The 20,802-nt window shown below is 43.6% G+C and overlaps 2 protein-coding genes across 11 annotated transcripts; both read left to right on the plus strand.

The window, feature by feature from the left end:
* Positions 1 to 1,348: 1,348 nt before the first annotated feature.
* Positions 1,349 to 11,963, plus strand: LOC107217765 (tubulin-specific chaperone cofactor E-like protein). 6 transcript variants are annotated; one of them, XM_046744416.1, is made up of 7 exons: positions 1,349 to 1,524; positions 1,696 to 1,836; positions 8,137 to 9,140; positions 9,235 to 9,404; positions 9,580 to 9,688; positions 9,864 to 9,968; positions 10,228 to 11,963. In XM_046744416.1, the coding sequence occupies exons 3-7, from the start codon at positions 8,148 to 8,150 to the stop codon at positions 10,378 to 10,380; spliced, it is 1,530 nt and encodes a 509-aa protein (XP_046600372.1). In that variant the 5' UTR covers positions 1,349 to 1,524; positions 1,696 to 1,836; positions 8,137 to 8,147; the 3' UTR covers positions 10,381 to 11,963. The 6 variants fall into 6 exon arrangements, with proteins under 6 accessions (XP_046600372.1, XP_015510902.1, XP_015510901.1 ...); XM_015655416.2 differs by having other exon boundaries at positions 1,696 to 1,813; XM_015655415.2 differs by lacking the exon at positions 1,696 to 1,836.
* A 644-nt stretch (positions 11,964 to 12,607) lies between these two features.
* Positions 12,608 to 20,468, plus strand: LOC107217768 (muscle M-line assembly protein unc-89). Of its 5 annotated transcripts, none has more exons than XM_015655425.2 (8): positions 12,608 to 12,923; positions 14,749 to 14,862; positions 15,021 to 15,198; positions 15,335 to 15,671; positions 15,869 to 16,172; positions 16,340 to 17,787; positions 17,864 to 18,391; positions 18,498 to 20,468. In XM_015655425.2, exons 2-8 carry the CDS (start codon positions 14,773 to 14,775, stop codon positions 18,646 to 18,648), a joined length of 3,036 nt encoding a protein of 1,011 aa, XP_015510911.2. In that variant the 5' UTR covers positions 12,608 to 12,923; positions 14,749 to 14,772; the 3' UTR covers positions 18,649 to 20,468. The 5 variants fall into 5 exon arrangements, with proteins under 5 accessions (XP_015510911.2, XP_015510912.2, XP_015510914.2 ...); XM_015655426.2 differs by having other exon boundaries at positions 18,476 to 18,640; XM_015655428.2 differs by having other exon boundaries at positions 17,864 to 18,405; positions 18,476 to 18,581.
* The last annotated feature ends 334 nt before the right edge of the window (positions 20,469 to 20,802 follow it).

The following is a 20,802-nucleotide window of genomic DNA, read 5'->3' on the forward strand; positions in this document are numbered from 1 at the left end:
CTACAAACTTACGTTGTATCGCATAAATTATGAATATCTCGCTGTGGTTAAAATGCGTAAAAATTGGCAAAAGAAAAAACAAAAACTATTCAACCAGGGGCTACGCATAATTTGAAACGAGGGTACTGCGTACTCTCTCGTTTACACGGCAACACCACGGTTAACGGTCACTTGCATGAGTTATGATGGGTGAATATTTCTTACGCTTCTGGATAATAAATTTTATGGATCTATCTGCCACGGAATAATAGTTTCGTAACCTTACCGAATTCCACACGCCTATAATCATGATAGATATCCACGACCCTGAACCGATTGCGCATGTTTACGAGCTTATCACCACCATAGAAAATAATCTATTGATATGTATGTTGGATGCTACGCGCGTATAGCTCGTGTATTCAAGGCTGCAATATCAGGCAAAACTTCCGGGTCTTTCGTGCTCAGATCTCATAGGTCGAAAGTACTGGTTTCAAACGGCGAGCCAACTCGACTCGTCGTCTATTCTGTGGATATTTCAAAACTTTTGCTCCACGCAAAGCGCTATGATGTACTAATTTGCTGGGACAGTTAAATTAAGCGGTTGATCTCGTTCTTCGGGGTCATCTGGTTGAAGTTTTATCTTTTTGGAAAGCTGCGAGATCTCTGCTGCTGATAAAGATTGTCGTCATCGTGTTAGATGATTCACGTCTCGGGATTCGGAACCAGGAAACAAAAAAAAAAAATATCTTACTATCGAATCTGAAACCCTTCGCGATAGCAGAAAATTTAAACATTTCTAGGCGGTTCTTCAAGCGACATTCCGATTGGTCTCTGTCCCTGAACTCTGGACTCGACATTACGCAGTTCATCTCTGGGCTAGAATGACCGTTCAACATCGAGGAAGGCTAACTGCGAAGACTGTTGGTTGCATTACGCGAGCTAGACACGTTCTATTGACCTCAAAATCACTGAAAGAAGATTCACGGGCAGTGGCAACAGGAAAAAACTTGTGCGTTTAACGTTCTACAAACAAGAATTGCCAAATCTCGGTGGAGTTTATCGCGAACGCAACCGCAAGATATCGGCTGTCATATTATCGGTCGCAATGGAGCAGCAAAGTCCTGTTGAAATCCTGAGACCGCAGCATAGAACGGCACGGTTGCATAGGAACACGGTAGACCTCGTGTAGTACAGTCTCGGAAAAGAAAGTCGTATCGACGCGCGTCTGAGAGCAAAGACTCCGATCGTGTATTTCCGGGCATGACCGACTGCGTTCGGGTCCGTTCGGCGCGATTCGTTTTTTATCGGAGCACCCACGCAACGGGCATAGACCGTCAGCTGTTTCTGTTTACTAAACAAAGGAGTTACTCGATCGTCAGTATAAATCCGAACGGCGAGGGAGCCGTTCGTCGTCGGTCGGTTCACCGTTTATCAACGGCCCAAGTGCCTTGCCCCAAGAGTCTAATCGCGATCCTGGATCCGCGTTCAAGGAGGCGCGACACACTCCTGAGGAGATTCACCCGGCCCATAACTTGACAAGCAGTGAGTAGCACCACCAGTGCAGTAGTACGCTGAAAGGGACATTTTCCTCCTCCCAATTACTCCCGGGCATCGTACGCGTACAGGCCTCGACCCAATTTGCCGATAGATCTTTCAGAACACCGCGGCCTAGGTCCCGCATCGCAGCGATAATTTTTTTCCTCTCTATCCCAGAACCAAGGGCGGCCAAATTGGACTAACTGGAATCGCGGGGGGATGATTTTTCCTGCAAGTAGTACGGGTCAACGCTCCCTGAACGTCTACTCGTACCTTCGCGGATCGACCTAACGTCGTAAGGCCGTAGCCCTAGTTGACGTATGTCAATCCTTGGATATTATAAGGTGTAAATTGTTTGGTGTAAGAGAATATCCCCAGTGCGCCGATCGTCATTCCGCGCAGTCTCACTGCCGCTTCATCTGTAGCTGGAAAACAGGCATTAAGCATATGGGAATTTGTATATTTTCGCTGGATTTTTATGGACGGTTTTGAATTCAAACGGTGTAACGTTCGACGTTTGTAATACATTTCGAAACGCGATCCGACGAGCGTTGAGTGTGACGTTTGAAGATTACGTAGTGAAATTAGTTTCGTTTCGTACGCCGCGGAGTAAGATACTAATTATTATTGTTTGTTTCGTTGAAGCATCGTACATACGTATTCCTTGGTTCACGTAACGTCGTCACAGCCGGTGATCGCCGTTTTGTTGCATTCGCGAAACGGCTGCAACTGAGGTGGTCTTTGTTCGATTCTCGAGTATTATTTATTCAACGACAACAAATAGAGGAGTCGAATAAACCTAACGACTACTGTGTAAATATACTGCGTTGCGAGAGGTTACTCGATGCTAAATAATTCGGAGGATATCTTTGCTGGTTACCCACCGCATTCCGTATTTCTTTGTGCAATCAATTGCTATCTGACAAGGAAGAGATATGAACGACGAACAAAGCGAGTCAAAGAATTCTCGGACACCGTGCAACCTTGGAGAGCGAGTAAACGGTGCAATAATAATTCTGCGCAGTAGATGCACAGGCCGTTTCTATTCGGGTCTGCACGCGTTTCAACTCCAGTCCACACTCCGGATTTCTAGGATATTGCACGTATCAGCTGATAACCGAATAGTACACTAACCAGCGATAACCTTAGACCGTTTAAAATACGTCGTAAAAAGAGAGGCTCGAACGCAATTTTTATTCCGTTCGGTATAAACACCGCGTAAATCATTGCGAAACGTAGATCGATTTCGAGATAAGCTACCTACTCATGTGACTTAGGTATTCAACAACGCTGTTCTGGTGTGTGAAATCATCTATTTGCGTAACGAATATTTTAATTACAGAGTCCCCCAATTTCTGGCAATTGTGAAAATCGACGAGGGTCTTCTATACCGCGACGCCCACTCACGAAAAATTTTTATATCTGAAACTTTCCTAATTTAGCTGATCGGACTGTAAAAGTAGGACATTTGGTAATCCGTAATTTCTTCGTTTTTTTTTTGAATTGATTTTTAACATATCTTCTTGCGTTGTAAAAAGTTGCAAGAATTTAGTTCAAATATCAAGAACTTATGTTCCATGTTTCCCAGTTGCGAAGTCGTGTTTGCATTTCGTTCCGAAGACAGACTTATTGCGCAATCAAAGTCGAAAAATTTCGTCGTATCGCGGTGCAAAAGGAAGTTGCAGCGTTGAATTGCGAAAGTTTCCCAAGTTTCTCGCACTATCTAGTCAATTGCTCGTTTTCTGCCGATGAGTGTTCGCCAGTCGCGGAAACCGAGCTTAACTCGAGCGCCAAATGACCCACTGCGCGAAAGCCTCTGTCTGACATTTCGTAATCGTCTCTACTCCCGTATATTTAGCAATGTAGCACACACCGGTGTTAGCCGCAATGTGCGAGTTCTAGTCTCGAGTGTCAGAATCGGGGGTCTTCCATGTGGGCTTAACCGCAAACGGAAGACCCCTGATAGCGTTTCGTCATACGCCCTGCACTATCGTGTCCTTTTTCCTCGGCAAAGTGGCGGAGGCGTGGGATAAATCCGGAGAATCTAGTGCATCGGGGATCCGTGAAAAATAGTACGCCTTCTCTTCGTCGTGGGTAAAGATTAAATAAGGTAAAGATTAAAAGAGGCGAGCTAATTTCTCGTCAAAACTAAACGCAGAACGTAACTCGCTTCGTAGCTCGTGTTACGCCGCTGATACGTAACGCTAATTAAAATTTCTAGACACGAACACTCCGGGTCGAGCACGTGTTCGGAACAACACGACGATCCTCTTCTGCGACGTTGAATGTTTCTTTTTTTTTCACTTTCGCATCCGCGACACGATGACGAGGTCGTCGCGTTTCGACTGACGCACACCGGCAAGCGCGAATGTGTGGCGCACGTTAAAATTATCTTATTTCTTTGTCACGCGTTGTGTCAGTCTCATTCACCAATCTTCTACGACGCTAAGTCCAATTACTGACCCCGAATAACTCCTCGGCGACTGCAGTTTGATCGCGCATCAGTGCTCGAGGCTTCAAAATTGCTCGTATCCGTTGAGGCATTGGAATGCAACCGAAACGCATACAAACAGAGATAGAGGTTTATCGTAGTTACCGCGTACAATCATGCTCGAATGCACTCAACTCGATCCTTCAGTGTGTGCGTGCTACTAGTCGCTGACCCTAGGATTTTTCTTCCTGCGTGATGTTTTCCAATTTTCAAATTCTACGAGTCCAGGTGCACCCACTTCTTCTGGCACATCTGCTGCTAATCGATAAAGTCGTTAAAACAAACTATTGGAAAACAAAGAATACGTTAGAACCGTGACTGGAAATGCATCGCGCATATATTTGTTGTTTTGCGTCGATGTACACGCGTACAACCTGGGCGGTTAATAGTTGTCCCATAAATCACCGGCGCAGGTGTAATTAACAATCTTGGTAGGCACTCGGCACGAAGTCGAGATACTGATTTGTTTTTTTTTTTTTTGTTTTTTTTTTGTTTTCTTTTTGTTTTAACCTCTCGGCCGTTTTCCTCAAGTTCTGTTCTTTGCTTGTAAATTTTTAGACAGCAAAAAAATAAAGTTTCGTACCAAGATATTCTTCGGTGCTACCGATATCAGCATTACAAATCAGGGACTGAAGGCTGCTGGATGTTCATAAATAATTCGAAGCAGACATCTGCCTTTGCCATCTCCGAATTGAACGCTGCCGATCAAAGTATCAGAAGCTGAGGTCGCGTTGTGGTTTGAAAAATGCGATGTTCTTGTGTGGAAGTTCGTACTATTTTCGTAATATAACGATAACCATTCGACTTCTTTGGCCAACTTCATGATTTGTTCATTTTGTATTTCATGTTTGTGGCAGAGTTGTTATTCAATGATTTCTACTATAGTGCGTGCAATGCTGAATCGACACGAGATTACGTAGCAGTTGATTTGCGCTTTATTGTCAATAAGTCTATATCGGAAGTTTTGCCTGATAATATTCGCAGTCAAACGATGCATGAGTAAGGCTGGCAATAAAACGTCAGACTGCTTAATCTGATTAATGCTATCGTTATCGCCTCGAGACGTTCCACTTAGTTTGTGATTATCCAATGTTACAGTCCTCGTGATAAGAGTTTTAGATTTAAATTAATATATTTATGATGATGCTTTTCTCGAGAGATTATTTATAATCATATGCGGTGTTTCGGAGAGGTGGCGAGAAGAATCGTCACCAGATTTTATCGGTAATAGATACAGTTTTGCTTGATAATAAATAAATGGGCTAATATTAATCATTATCAATTATGGTTTGATGTTATATAGCGATAATAATGGATAGCGAACTGTCAATAGCAAATGCCATTAACTCCCATCTCAATTATAGAGCAGCAGCGTATGGCATTGTTCCAACGTTGCTTCAAGCTATTTACTTTCGATCTTGGCTTTGCGAATTCTCAACTGGCAATGTCTGCCCTTTTGTAAAAAATGCAAATTACGTTTAGATTCCCGATTAACGTGTCGCTATCGAGGACATGAGTGGAAAAGTGAATGGTAATTTGTGTCCTTGGGTAAATGACACTCATTGTCATTGTAGAAAATGTTTTGAAAAGGGTATCAGCAGTGTTTTCTTAATGATTAAATTTACTCGAAAATATTACCGACGATCACAGTTATATGGGAGCACGGGTATTCTAGCGGTGAAAAGTATGTTTGCATTTGAATTTCAATCTTCCAGATAGATTCGCAGAAGGGCGGCAGAATTGAATTTTAGCATACATCCTAACATATGAGTGAGATGTATAAAAATGTGGAATCCAGGTTGAAACATTGATGTGATCTTGCAACAGGTAGCTGTGAAACAGACTAAACATTATCTCAGAAGTAATACCTTTTGACGAAGAATGTTTTTAAAATTTTATTCTTGGTACGGCTCGCAGTAGCTGTACAGTTTATAGATACGGTATCAGCAGGTGGAGAACAGACCTTTCCAAGCTGTAAGCGACTTTGTCTCACGTGACAAAACCCATTAGACATTCTCTCCTCTGACCAACGATGCTTGACCACAAAGTTGTCATAATGCACATGCTTGTTGGTGGCCGACACCAGAAGAGAAGGCGACAGATCGCGAGGGAGAAGAATAAAACGGGCCGGAAAAAGATAGAGAGAGAGAAAGAGAGAGAGAGAGGAGCCTAGGTTATAGAGAAAGTTCATTTTGCATGGCCGTTGAACCAATCTACGATTACGTAGGGCAGTTGGCGGCACGTTCATTGCAAAAGATACGGGTTGGATTGCAATAAAGAGTTAATGCAACCAGCCAACATTATAATTCGTCCCAAAGACTTTCCCCAAATTGTGGTTTATTTTTTATTTTTCTTTAAATTTTTTTTATCTTATAGTTTCCTTGGACACGACGATGAACTTTGCAGAATTGTTATTGTTTTAATTCCCCGATTCATTCTCACTGATTCGTATTTCCGTTCTTTGGGAAATAACATAGTTTTCCGTTAGAGACTCGATTTTAAACTATTCATGTTGTTATTATCCGTAGTTTTGATTTTTTCTTTGTTTTTTCGATAAAAATTTGAACGAATAATCTTACTACGATTTTGACAGTCGTGTGCGTTGCTGACAGAAGGAGGGAGGGCAGATGAGCGTTTCGAATATTTAAAGTCCGCGTGGCCCTGGCCCGCTCCCAACACACTCGATTTTTTAACCCAGATTTCCCGTGACGTAATCGTTAGATGCTCTTCGAATCGCAGTTCAGTTACTCGGGACCAAAATAGAAATGGACAAAGGCAGGGAGCGCGCGCCCGATTGCCTCGAAATTGAACGATTTGAAACGAGGCTTTATTATATGTGATATTTTCAAGACACTTGCATGAGGATCGATGCGGCCTGCGGTAATATGAAGAACGGATGCAACGCGGACAAAAGATATTGAAGCAAATAAGAATATCGCGCTCGGCGTAAAAAATCTTATCCGTATCTTCAATCCCGGCAGTTCGACTGTGAATTTTGCATTTCACACGCCGATTTACGATCAGTCTGATAGAACACGCGAGCTGGAAACGCTTATGGATGTGGATATGTAATGTAGACAAAGATAATCGCGACCTGTTTGTGCCTGGAAAGTTTTGCTTTCGTAACACTGCAATATGCAGTAACGTGTATACAGAATAATTATAATAAATTAGCTTGTACTCGATGTAATTTCTGCTATGTGTCCATAATTTTGCTATCCCTCGCGTTTGAGTACCGAACCGCAGACTTATAACTAGGGCTCTGATAAATGAGTATTCAAAATTGCAAAATGTGTACGTATAATATAGACTTAAAAAGTAAAATATGGAAAATATATACTGCATTTTTTGGCTCTAAACATCATGCTTTATGTAGAAAACGAGATCGGGAATGAATTAAATAAAAAAATATGTATTTCCATAATAAACAGGGCCCTACTTATAACACTGCCACTTTATCAAGTGTCGCGAGTTGCCTGCCGGATCTTCGGCCAAGTTGCGTTTAAATTTTAACCGCCATCGGAGTTATTTTTCGCGTAGGTGAGCCGCTTCGCCATATCGGGATACTCGGACCGGTTCTCAGCTGCGGCGCAAAAAGACAATGGTTGACCTTAACAGATATGGAGAGACGAGGTTCTGCGGCAAATGCGAACCGCGTTCCGCGCCGGGAGATTAAAAACGACCCTCAATGTTTTACTCGACTTTCCGGAATTTTGCTTTTACATGAGGTTCGTGTGAGACGGATCATGTTTAGCTTTTCTCGATCGACGCGAACTCGGTGCATGACGATAACGTCGACGATGCGGAAAATTTACATTACTCCTCGAACGACAATCCTTGTCTCGGATACGCGATGCTGTTAATTCTTAATGAATTTGTTGCTTCAGCGAAGACGATCCCAATGCAAGACAATGCAGCACTTTTTTAATCATCTATAGGAGTAAGTTTACGGCTTCCGCAACCTTGAGCTACGTCTGAAAGTGATTGCAGTTAACGCAGATGCAAGGCATAGTGTTCGTAAATATTCAATCAGCCTGGTGTAGAGTAGGTGAATCGTTTGAATTTTAGCGATTCTAACGGTTGCGTTCGTAATTGACGAAGGATCGTCTTCTGCTTCTTTGTTTCAGAATGCACTAAGATGCCGTCTTTACTGGAAGCCTTGGAGCTGAAATACGGCAGTTCAACGACCGACTGTTCTCTGACCGACGAAGAAACAGAGTCAGGCTCTCCGAAGACGGCGTTGTCAGTGAGCATTTTTGTACCGAAAAAATCACCTCGTCATACGGTTCCAGCGTTGCTCGTCCTGCAGGACTGCGATATAGAGTCTGCCGGAAATGACGACGAGAAGTTGAAGAACAAGTGTAAGAATGTCGAGGAGCTTGACTTGGCGCAAAACAAATTGACCCAATGGACCGAAGTGTTTGGCATTCTTCAGCACATGCCGAAGATAAAATTTGTCAACTTGAGTTTCAACAGTCTCGCGGACGGGCTTGAAACCAAAGACGGAAAGTACGATCTTCTCAAGAATCTGGTTTTAAACGGAACACACGCGTCATGGTCGACGGTTCAGGGTCTGGTTCAGCTTCTAAAGAATTTAGAGGAGCTTCATCTCTCGTTGAACGAGTACAAAACTGTCGATCTCGAGTATGAGAAGCCAGGGAACAAAAACACGGTCGTAAAAAAATTGCATTTCACGGGTAACCCGATAGAGATATGGTCGGAAATATCGAAGCTTGGCTACGTTTTTCCGAGCTTAGAAAGCTTGGTTTTGGCCGAGTGCCCGATACGCTCTCTGAGCCTTGAAGAGAACCGAAACACCTTACCGAGATCAGTGTCCCACGAAAAACTGCCGTCGGAGAGCGACGACAACGAGAACAAGAATCTACCGGACTCCGAGACGTCCGACAAGTGCCAGGAGAACCGGATATTCGTCGATGAAAAAGCGTACAACAGAACTGAGTCGGAGTGCGAATCGAGCAGCACCAAAGTCAGGTCACCTCACGATCCATTCAGGATGCTAAGATTCCTCAACGTCAACGGGACGCTTCTTTCTACCTGGGACGACGTTGAGAGGCTCGCCAGGTTCCCCGCTCTCAAGTCCTTAAGGATCCAAGGGTGTCCTTTGTTCGAGGTAAATCATCTACGGTGATCCGGTGACTCACCTACAGTGATCTCCGATTAGTCGCTAGGTTTCGGAATCTCATTTCCCCGTTACCTGGTTCCAGAGCCCCCAAGAATATACGGAACACGAAAGGCGGCAGCTTTTGATCGCCAGGCTCCCGAATGTGGAAACGCTCAATGGAGGCGGAGTTATCTCGGCCCAGGAACGGGAAGATGCCGAACGCGCCTTCATCCGATACTACATGGACAAGCCGGAGGCTGATCGCCCCGAGAGGTGATTTCCCTTTGAATTATACCTTGCTCTTCGATAACTCTCGCATAATATTCCTTAATTGAATACCAGGAATTATATTTGGGCTGTGATTAATAAAGAGAGAATTATCGACTTGCTTTTTGGAAATTCCAATTTTGGTAAAGGCTTGATCCGTTATTTTTGTTGTTTGCAACAGATACGCCGAGCTGGTCGGAATTCACGGGAAGCTGGATCCTTTGGTTCACGTAGATTTGACACCGGAGAAACGTGTCAAAGTCACATTTACCTACGGAGATCTTGTCGAGGTAAATTTAATCAACCTGAGTATCCGAACTTATAACTCGCCTGCGGAGTGTCTTGTTTCCCGTTCTATTTGCCAACCATATCTTCAAACTGTCTTGGGAACTTTTCGTAAACAGCGAAACTTTACGTCACAGCTTTGAGTGAATGAATACTTGTATATGTACGAATTCATTCCAGGTACGATGCGTGGATGTCTACCGAACGGTTTTCGAGCTTAAAACAAAGCTAGAATCCATGGTCAAAATACCAGCGAATCGGATGAGGCTGTTTTACGTAGACCAGGTAAATTTGTCGTTTTGCAATTAATTTGAAACGTGCATGTGTTTTTCAGAATTTCTGGTTTCTCGAACGACGCGTTACGAGTCGCGAGATCGCAATTTAAAATTACACTTCCTTCACGCCAACGTCCCATCCAGTCCTCACTAGTAAAAAAAAAAAAAAAAAATATATATATATCCGCCTAACTCTCCGCAAAAATTGTCAAAGGTAAGCCACCGCGGACCCGATCAATTGTCTGAAGGTATATCTTCTGGCTTTTCAGGAAATGAAAACGACGTACGGACCGGAAGAGATGCTTTACCCGAACAAACAGCTCTACCGCTACAACATTCGGCACGGAGACGAGATAATAATCGACAGCAAGTTGAACCGTTTCGTTTCTACGTCTTCAAGCACGTCTTCGATTCGATCTTGAAGAGGTCCAGCGAAATATATATCTCAAGGAGATTCGATTCGCAGGGTCGGAAGTCACGCCGGGAACCCGCAATTCACCGTTCGGATTGAGGACCCTTAATCGCAGGCAGCGATTTCTATTCGTTGACGAGTATACGTTGAAAATCGGTCCAACAGTTTTGATATATACGTTCTAAGGATTAAGTTAGTGGCTGTATTTATTGATTCTTCGGGGTTGAATGCGTGTCGCGTACAGAGATATCTGCAACAAGAAGAATAGATACGAGCTCGTGTTATTCCTCGGACTGGCGGCTGATTCCCTCTCGTTATCAGAGAAAGGCACGCTGCAGTTATTATCGATTCAGTGTAGCTCGACAATTTCAATTACTAATTTATTGTTATTATTAATCGTAATATATATATCGCTAATAACGTTACAATAATACTACTTAGCTGTTATTATTATAATTATGGCACTTAACAATCCCGTTACTCTAGTTATGCCATGTTATAAGAGAAAGTAGAGAAGTCAGCGTACAGTTATGTGCACGTAACTCTGTCCAGGGGGATTCCGTCATTCAACGACACGATGCGATACAAGTTATCGTACTTTATTCTCGTCGAATAAGCGACGAGTGATTACGAGCCCTGATTGAAAATAAGGTTGCCACAATCGGTCCTCGAAGCCCGCCTAATCGTTAAGTGCCAAGTGCCAGAGTGAAGAGTAAGTCATAGTTTACACAAAGCAACACGTGAACCCGACCGTCCCGCGTTTAGTTTTGCGGCCCGAGATCCCTACTTCGCATTCGTTAATTAGCAGTCATTGTAGGAGATTACGAAACTTTCAACTGCATTTCGTTATCCTTGGCGTGGTCAGAGCTGTAGAGTATACCGCCTAGACGATAACCAAGGTATTTCATTCCCCGCCACTTTGGTGCTTGGGTATTAGATAAACGTGAGTTAGGTAGGCACTGGTCTGGAAAAAAGAAAAAAAGGAAAGCCTTGAAGGGTCACTTACAATTAGTGCCTAATTATAGTAAAATTTGAATAATACTAACACTGCCCTGTACATACTGTAATTCGTTCAGCTTGTCAAGGCTCTGTACATACATATGATGTTTTTCACGCGAGAACTGAAATGAGTCGAGGAAATTTCATCGACCACGAAACAACAAGTTGTAACGCTACACTTAGAAAGTTGGAGCGATGAGAATAAAAAAAAAAGACTTTTATTGAAGAAATTGAAATCTAGTAAAACTGAAACTCGACTTTAAGCAAAGATGAATAGCATTACATCAAATGTTCATAATTATTCAAAATTTTCATACATGTGTGTTCACGGCTGAAAACTGCTGTGGTTAGATAAAAAATAAAAAAATAAAAAAAAAAAAATGAGAAATAAGAATATTAATCTTCAATTTTATCGAATATGTTAACCAATTCGTTAGCAAGGTACATTGGCGTCAAAACCCTATTGTGATGTGTCTAGTCTAGATAAAAAAAAAATTCTTCACGTTTCTCATTTTATAATAAAATCTCGTTATCTATCCTTTTTTGTGCTGGCGCAAATGTACGTACTAACAATAAAATAAACCATTTGTAAACAATATGTTGATGTATGTATAATTCATTGGCATGATTCTTGTTTACCTTGAAACGAGGGACCGAGTGTCCAAGACGCATCAGGATTTTTCATTTATTGCAGCTTAATGTGATAAAGTTTTAAATAAACGGTGACTCGTCCTCGTTAAAAAATAAAAATCATGCCTATCGTCAGGACTAGGATTAGAAAAAATACTGCAAGAAAACAATTGCCCAATCTACTCAGACCTGCACGGTATAGGTAACCCGAGAAAAGTAAGTTCAAACGAGGCTAAAAGGATAAAAAGGTGAGCCCTGTTGAGAAAATATGTTTGATTTAAAAAAAATTTATGTGTAAAAAAATGTTTTCAGCCTTCCTAATATTGGACAGATTCCGAGCGTCTCTTTTACGGTAAGGTTGTCAGAATAGTTCCACAAAAAATGTTCCATATTACTTTCCGAAATACTGTTGCTTCTGAGTCTTCTTTAGTCATTAATAATTCTTTTAGAACTTGTTTGCATTTAAATATAAATTTCACAACAAACACCGGATTTTATCCGCAACTCTTTCGCGCATAAGGGGTGTTTTAAAGGTCCGGTGGTTGGCAATCGTGGTTTGCATTGAGGGCGACACCGGGGTTGGATGCGGGGGTGGGTTGGCTCCATCCATCGATCGATCGGTGGATGGCTGGCGCCGCGACGGAATGAAACGGAAACGTGACGTCGCGAGAGTCCGGAGGAGCGGACGTCGCGACGCTCCTCTCCGACGCCGCCTCCTCGAGCCTCGTATAGCGTAGAGAGGCATGAAGCGATGAATCCTGAAGAGTGATAAGAGAGAAGGGACGTGTTTTTGCACCCAGCTAGATCACCATGTGAGTTCACACCGGTTGGCATCACGAAGAACCAGCTTTGCTGAGAGGTACTGGAGCATGGTATAACGGACAATCGATTCTCCCTTAATGGAACGTAGCCACCGCAACTGGGGTAAGTCGAATTGAGCAGCTAATAAAAACCCTAAGCGTTTTAACCGTTTACCCTGTCAAAGTGCGGGTGTAAAACCTCTTAAATTTGATCGATATTATTCGACTGGTTTTCTTCTGCTAATTCCAATTTATTTTGCGTCTCAGAGTTAGACTAATATCGACGCGTTTTGTGTTAATACGGCATCTAAATTTTTTTTACTCTGTTGCTTCAAATCTTCTCTGTTAGCGCTGGAACGCTCGCACGAATACCGATAGCTAATGCATGCGTGCACCCATTATTCCGCTATCAATTAAGATAATTCAAGGTACAGCTGTATAAAAATAACGAACACGGTTCTATTTTCAAACTCGTAATTCGGTTGTTTGTGCAGAGCGATTTTTGTCCTCAGTTAAAAAGTGCAGAATCTCGGTGAAAACATAACAGGTCAGAAATAGCATGTATTAATAGACTGTATTGCTTCGAAGCAGGCACACGTTGAACAAAACATGGCACAGCGCGATTCGAGTTAAAACCGAGAACCGCTTTACAAGCCAAGCGTGCATCGTTTTCCCTTAGTGTTGGTAGCTGACGCGATTTTTCGGATATTATTGGCATGCTTCCATGGCCAGAAGCTATTAGCCACTCCTGGCCTTACCTTTTTAGAAGCAATCTAACTTTGCGCGGTGGAAAAATACGTGTATTCCGCTTCTAGCCGCGAGCAGCGAAAGTCCGTAAATTTGATATCCTGGGTCCTATGTTTGTACTATATTCAAGTTTTGCAATGTAGTTGAAACTCATCCAGCTCGAAGTTTGAAACTACGAAAAGCATTCCCTCCAAGCTCAGTTTATCCATTCCCTGATCCGCTATTTTAAAATTATTCTTCAGCCAGCTGAACTTCCCATCGATGGATGCTTCACCCTCCGTGCGTCTCTCTACATCCGCGTTTGACCCGCGTAATCCTCGGTACCTCTGGGTAGGGCATGATTCGCAGCGGGTGGCGAACGGATTGATTGCGTTTAGCGTTAATTGGGACGCGTGGTGGGCGACTGATGGCGCTAATTTAGGTCGTGGCCCACGAGGGCGACCGTCGACGATGCAGCCGCGCTGGGTTATACCCAGAGGTTCGACGCTTCGGTGTTGGCCAGTTGCTGGCACAGTGATTGCCTTGGCCACATCACGTATACCTATAATGCGCGAAGCGAGGGAGAGAAAGAGAAGAAGATCGATTGCTCTGTTTTTGTGAAGACTGGAGGTTTTTATCCACAGTAGATTCTGCGAAATCTTTTAAACAATTAGGGTGCCGTGAACGCCGCGGGCTTACCGCAAGCGCTGCAGAAAGCACAGATTTATACAATCTTTCACTTTCACGTGGTGGAGGAAAAGATGAAAACGCGATTTGCGACTCGGAAGACGAACGACCGACCTATAACCTTCGCGAAAATCAATATGGTGATAAACCGAATCAATCGGCTTCTTTCAGTCGTACCAATAACTCGATAATCCCTTTGAGTAAACATATCCAGCTCTGGTTTCAGCGCCAGGGAATAGAAATAGAAGAGCAGGTTTTAGTTCCCTCGCATAATCAAATAGAACAAATCAATTCGGGGTTGGATTACCCGCGGGATCAGACTTTTTTTTCACCTGTAATGCCGTATGTCTTCGAATACCGAGTTCCCCGTGAGTCAGGCTACGGATAGGAAAGATGCGGTAAATAATTCGTCCTTCACCTTAATCGCTCTAATGCTTCGCTAATTAGGTGTCAGGAAAAAACGGTCGTTCGATCGCTTAGCGTTTTACTCCCGTTGTTCATTGTTCCAGTAATAATGAGTCGTCCGTTTCTTGCAGAGCAAGCCAGCGACAATATTGACAATGGCATCAGGATTCCCGAGCGTTCATCAACGGAAGCTGGGACCTGCTCCGATCGCATCTTTCGAAGATCTGTCGGATGAGTTAGAGAACGTAAGTTGTACGTCTGACCGAAGCCTTCCCGCGCCCCAATTTCGTGGTTTAACCAGGCCAAGGTTGGCTCTGGAGCTAACTTGTCTCCTACGTCCGCGACGGGCAATGTACAAAACTTCGTCAAACCTTTCAAGATAATTTCGTTCTCCGCAATGCAGGGAGAGGCGGCGTCAAGAATGCCTGGAATCGTCGAAGTTACAACTCCGGTGACACCGGGTAGTTCCTTAAAAACACCGAGCACGCCCAGGATCGACATCAGCAGAGCCAGCAGTTCGTCGCACCACGAAGACAGCAATAATTCCAGGGACTCTTCGCCCGAGCGAGAACTTCTAGCTGGTAGGCATTTTTACGTCTTTTTTTACAAGTCATTCCAGCGTGAGGAAGTTCCCGTTTCGAGCAAATTGCGAGACCCAGAGACGCATATTAAGTATGGCTTCGTTATCGATATTGGCTTAGAATCTAGTAATTTTAGGTGCCGAGCCGCCTCCGGGAAGCAAATTAACTCTTGGGTACAAAGAGGATGTTACTGATCTAAGGTCGTCCACCGAGGAACTGGATTTGCAGGACCCGGTCCATGAACAGGACTTGAAAAGTCACTCCAGAAAGCTGGCGCGGAGACGGCTTAAAGAAGATGGAACTCAGTCGGAAAGTGGAGGCACGAAGGTTCTGGACCGTGAACGGAAGGACAGTAACTGTTCGGAGATCATATTGCTCAACATCAGTGGAAGGACCTCACGATTGTCTTCGGTTGGAAGTCAGGGTTCAGGAGTATCCGGAAAGCTGTCAGTCATGTCAGCCACCTCTTCGAGGTATGGATCATGTGGGATACTGGAAATACTCTCCTGAATTGAACTGACTTGGTTGCCGTAAGGCTTTGGTTGGGGAGTGTCAATTATCTACTGGATGTTTATGCTTACGGCGTTATGTAGTGGGCAGTACTGAAAAATGATTGATTTTTCTCAAAGCAATACACATTAACTTCCCGTTTTATTTTTTATTTTTAAAGGTCCCCGAGCCCGCACAAATGCCTCTTGGAAACATCGTTTTGCGGCAACAAACCGATGTTGGCTGACAACTTGATTGAACCGTCAAAGCCGGAAACTGATGACCTAGAAAAAGTTCTCCTACAGAGGGAAGCTGACACTACGAGAGCTCTCATCCCGGACAGTATAAGGGTGCCAATGGTAGCAGGGAATCTTAAACCGGATCCACTCGATAAGCCGAGACGACGAGCGCGCGAGGACCGAAAGGAGATATTCAAAAGAGAAGTTGAGATAACGAAACGAGTTCTCGAAAGAGTCCACATCGACGTGAGTTCCGCTCGTTACCGTTTTTCACCTACAGCTGCATGCCCGAATAACGAGAAAATTACTGCGAATCATTGGAGAAAAAAAATTGTTTAGTGAAAAAAAGAAAGAAAAAAAATAAATGTTTTCACCTTTTCCAGCTATGAAGTGATATTATGCATATTTCTCAGGTTCCTATCACTAAAAAGTGGGAAGAGCCAGAGTCAAAGTCGTCATCGGAAGTGCAGAAACCGGCGTCCCTCGACTTGACTGATAAACGAAAGAAACCTCAAAACTTCAAAGAAATCGTGCAGACGACTCCGACGTCCAGTGGAATCCAGGGAAGCCCAAAGCTGCCTAGACATCAGAAGGTTCGAGAACTGGAGGGCTCGAGGACGCCGAGCCCATCTTCGGTTTCACGTAAAAGCAGCTTCACCTCGTTGTTCAAAGCCCGAACTGACGGCAGCGTTCTGAGTCCCGAGTCACCGACTCCTGGTGGAAAGTCGAGAAGGAGTCTCACTTCGAAGATCAAAGACACGACTGAGAGCATTAGAAGTAGGTCAAAGTCCCGAGAGAGGGTGTCGACCGACAGAGGTTCGACGCTGAAGAAGGAGACAAAAAATAAGGGTGTGTTTTCGTCGACTTTGAGTTTATTTAAGAAACGGGAACGCAAGAAGAGTTGCGGTGATCCAACGACGCCGTTGGATGGGGGTAATCCTTCCTTGGAGAGTATCGGGAATGTGGAATTCACCTTCAACTCGGAACGGAGTAGCCAGCAGAAGGAGGACTCGATATTCATCAGTCTGCATGCCGACGACAGATATTACGAAGTGGCTCTACCTTCGGAGAGCGTTTCCATCCCATTGGAAACCCCGACGAAACTCTTTGACGAGTACGAATCGGAACCACGCTCCGGCAGTATCGTGACCGAGGCTTCTATAGAGCACCATGACTCGAGCCAAGTTAAGACGGAGGCGAGTATCGAGGCATCGGTGCACAGGTCGTCTTCCAAGGATAGTCAAATACCCCAAAGCAACTCGAGGGAGTCCCAGATGTCTAAGAGCTCGTCGAAGGATTCGAGGATCAGTGTACAGACGACAAAGTCTCTACTGAGGGACACGAAGATTGATTCGGTCGCGTCAAAGCTCGAGCCCAACACCACGCAGCTGGCAAATGGCAGCGCGATTGAACCGCCCGTCAAAAAACCGGAAATAATAAAGCCTAAACGAAAGAGCAAAGAAGTGCGGAAGATCGAACCCCCCGAGAGTATAGACGATACATCGCTTAAGACTGAAATAAATGGCAACGAACCACCTCGACCGCAAGTTCCGCAAAATTCCAGGGAGCACGGCTTCGTCGACGACGAAGGTTGCCTGAAGGTTGCCGATGGGCTAGTGAAAACACCAAGCGTTGTTTCAGACCTCGATCACAACAGTTCCGAGTCAGAGCGAGACTCGGAGATAGAATTCATCCGGAACAAGGCTGAGAAGGTGGCCGAAGAGTTGCCGGATGAAAGGAAAGGCCTCTGTTACGACGAAAGCTTCGAAGAAGACCTCCCTTACGTACCCACAACTTTACCATTGGAGAAGAGCGTCGCTGTTCCCATACTGCCGGTGAAACAGAGGCTTCAGGAAGTGAGGTAAGTACCGATTCGGCGAAATTATGCAACGAATCGAGTCTTTGACAGTACATGTCCGTTGTTTCGTATGTTTCAGGACAATTCCAATCGAACGACCAAGGTCTACAACCCCTATAAACCCGACGCTGCTTGACGAATTCGTGATGCAGACATCGATGGACGAGCGAAGGGTGGAGAAGATGAAGATATCACTGCCGAGAGAAGACAGCTTCAAGCTAAAAAGTCCGAGAAAACAGATGACAAACACGTTCACCGAGTTTGCGGGTAGAGTGCCAAGAAACGCAGGAAAGTCTCCAAGTCCACCGCCACTTCCGCCGCGAGCACCGGCAGCCAGACCCACTGCCTGGATAAACTTCGAGGAGATACCGGAGAAGCGGAAGGCTCCTAAGAGGATCCAAACGATTCCGAGACCGGACGACGAGGCGAAGGGCGGGTATAGCTACGTTCAGCCGGAGGAATGCAGGTGCGAGTGTCACGAGGAGTCGAGGAGGGCTTCTCTGAAGGAGTCGACCTCGTGCACGAGCAACGGCGAGCGCCCTTGCAACGGTGAGAATTGCACGGGACCAGTAGCAGCGACTTCCGGCGACCGGGCCAGCATCGTCAGGTAAACGCATTAGGGTACGATTGCCTTCGGATTTATTTACCACAGTCATGTCGGAGGTACGTCGAAGACTTTGTTGATGAGTAGGAGTCTGTTTTTGTACTTCCAGTGATAGCTCCCTGGATTACAGCTTGAGCATAGAGGAACCAGGCGCGCAGCCTCTCCTGGGTCCCATGAAACCTTTCGGAATGGATCTGGACGTGCGTTCCAACCGATCCAGCATAATCTCGCAGGAGGAGGCCGACGACGCGCACCAGTAAATACGCATACCTTCCCCCCTTCATCGAAGTCGAACTTGGTTCGTAATAGGGACTCAAGTTCAGCTTCGATACAGAACGAGCTTGTCAGTAATATGGTAATGGAACAGCTAGCTTCCTCTCTATTGCCACAATTATTGCGTTCATTCGATCCGGCTTCGTTTTATTCGGTTCCCGGGCTTACTGGTTACCGGAAGTCGCATCGATCGGTGCACCTGACCATATCTTCTGCTAGATTCGAATATACCTTTGACGTGAAAACAGAATTATCGTGAAAAGTGGGTTCATTGATTGGCGCGTCACTGCCTTGGTTGAAACTTAGACCAGGTTAACTGCTATAGGTATGTAAAAAAGTGTTAAATAAAGAAAAAAATTAAACAATCCATATAAATAATAACGATAATCTAGAGTGATGGCAAAGTGAGCAACTCTCGGGATACAATCGTAGCAATGATTCTAGCAGATTATTCATTCATTCTCCCCATTTTCTACTTTCGATTTTTTACTTTATATTTTCTACTTTCTCTACATATACATATATATACACACACGCATATATATATATATATATATATATATATATATACATATATATTCTCTCGATGTATTTTTTCCCCAATACTTGCACTCCGACCTTCGTTTGCGGGGCTTAGCGATTACCGCGTTTGTAATTTAAGATAGGACCAATTCCGCGGACGCAGTGTCTTCAAGATCAACACGCTTGATGCCTTGAAGTGCTCGTGATGAACGTGACGTGACGCGACACTACACAATAGTAATAATTATAAATGAAAAAAATGTATCGACATTCACTGATAAAGAGAAGAAGAAAAGATTCCTCATGTTGAAATTCATACTGAGCTAAATCGCATACATATACATATACCTACATTATACATATATTTATAGTATATTCTCGTCGTATGAAATACGCAGAACATTCTCACCATTATATAGCACACATTAACAAAGTGGTAAACATAACGCATTCAATAAACATACATAGGTACGTGCATGTGAGATGTTAAATATGAAAAGAAGAAGTCATTTGTAATTATGATACAACATTGATATTTTCTCCGCTCAATGCCTTTATTTCATAGTAATTCTTCTAGACGTATTTTCTACACGAAAACTGTACTGTGTTCAAATGAAGAGAGAAGAAGCAGAAACAAACAATGTACGATGAAGAGGAAATACTGAAACGTAATTCAACATCAAACTCTGCTTGTGAACAGAGTGAATCGCAAACAGGGAAAAATTGGTAGACAAAGACAGCATTTGCAGTGAACTGACTATTTGTAGACACCGAGTAACAGTAAATTGAATGATTACTACTTATGACGCTTATCAGAGAAAATAGAGTCTCTTAATATTTTACAAACGGTAGAAAAAATTGGTAGGGTAGGGAAATTACTCACTCTGGGCCACCAACCTTGACCGATTTCCCAGAGTGCGTGGTGTTGGAATTGATTGAACCCGGAAGAGTTACCATATTGTATCCAAGTAATAACGAGAATAATCTTGAAGTAATGAAATAAAACTATAAAACTATAACGTTTAAAAAGAATATAGTTCAATTTGTGACCGAGTGTATTTTTTTCTCATAGTCGAACACGACAAGAAAGATGTTAATCCAAATAAACTGAAAACGCTTTTCAAGAAAATGTAGTTAGTGTACCATACGATCTTTTTGAGATTTTGATGTTTAGCTAATGAAACGTTAACATGTATTCGCACTGGGCTGGTTCCGCTTCGTGAAGAAAAAAAAAAAAAAAAAGTTAAATCATTTCGTACCGTGCGTTGGTACGCATATAATTACATAATGATACGTTGTTTAGTGTATTTGGATAAATAAGTGACGGGACCGATTGCATGGTACTTTCTATTCTGGAAAAATGTTACTTTTAATTGAAGGATGGAGGATTTACTTCGCCAAATTTGGTTGTTGCACATCGGAAATAGCACTGCATTTAATTATCTGTAGATCTCGGACCAATTTCAAAGTTTTGATTAACGAAGCGAAACGATCATTAAATTCTGTCATCCAATGTGGATACATACAAAAATTGTATTTCAGGGTGTGATGTATGAATTGTAGATTGATCTATTTTTGTAGTGACTAGGACGAATCAGTAATTAAAACAGGAAAGATTT

Source organism: Neodiprion lecontei, chromosome 6 (assembly GCF_021901455.1).
Source record: "Neodiprion lecontei isolate iyNeoLeco1 chromosome 6, iyNeoLeco1.1, whole genome shotgun sequence".
Taxonomy (NCBI): Eukaryota; Metazoa; Arthropoda; class Insecta; order Hymenoptera; family Diprionidae; genus Neodiprion; species Neodiprion lecontei.

What these genes read in the sequence shown, in the direction of transcription:
- LOC107217765 (XM_015655421.2), top strand. Translation starts at nt 8,009, where the DNA reads ATGCAAGGCATAGTGTTCGTAAATATTCAATCAGCCTGGTGTAGAGTA. An exon ending in GAGGCTGATCGCCCCGAGAG is followed by an intron (nt 9,405 to 9,579) that starts GTGATTTCCCTT and finishes TGTTTGCAACAG; the next exon opens with ATACGCCGAGCTGGTCGGAA. An exon ending in CCTACGGAGATCTTGTCGAG is followed by an intron (nt 9,689 to 9,863) that starts GTAAATTTAATC and finishes AATTCATTCCAG; the next exon opens with GTACGATGCGTGGATGTCTA.
- LOC107217768 (XM_015655425.2), top strand. Translation starts at nt 14,773, where the DNA reads ATGGCATCAGGATTCCCGAGCGTTCATCAACGGAAGCTGGGACCTGCT. An exon ending in TGTCGGATGAGTTAGAGAAC is followed by an intron (nt 14,863 to 15,020) that starts GTAAGTTGTACG and finishes TCCGCAATGCAG; the next exon opens with GGAGAGGCGGCGTCAAGAAT. An exon ending in TCGAAAGAGTCCACATCGAC is followed by an intron (nt 16,173 to 16,339) that starts GTGAGTTCCGCT and finishes CATATTTCTCAG; the next exon opens with GTTCCTATCACTAAAAAGTG.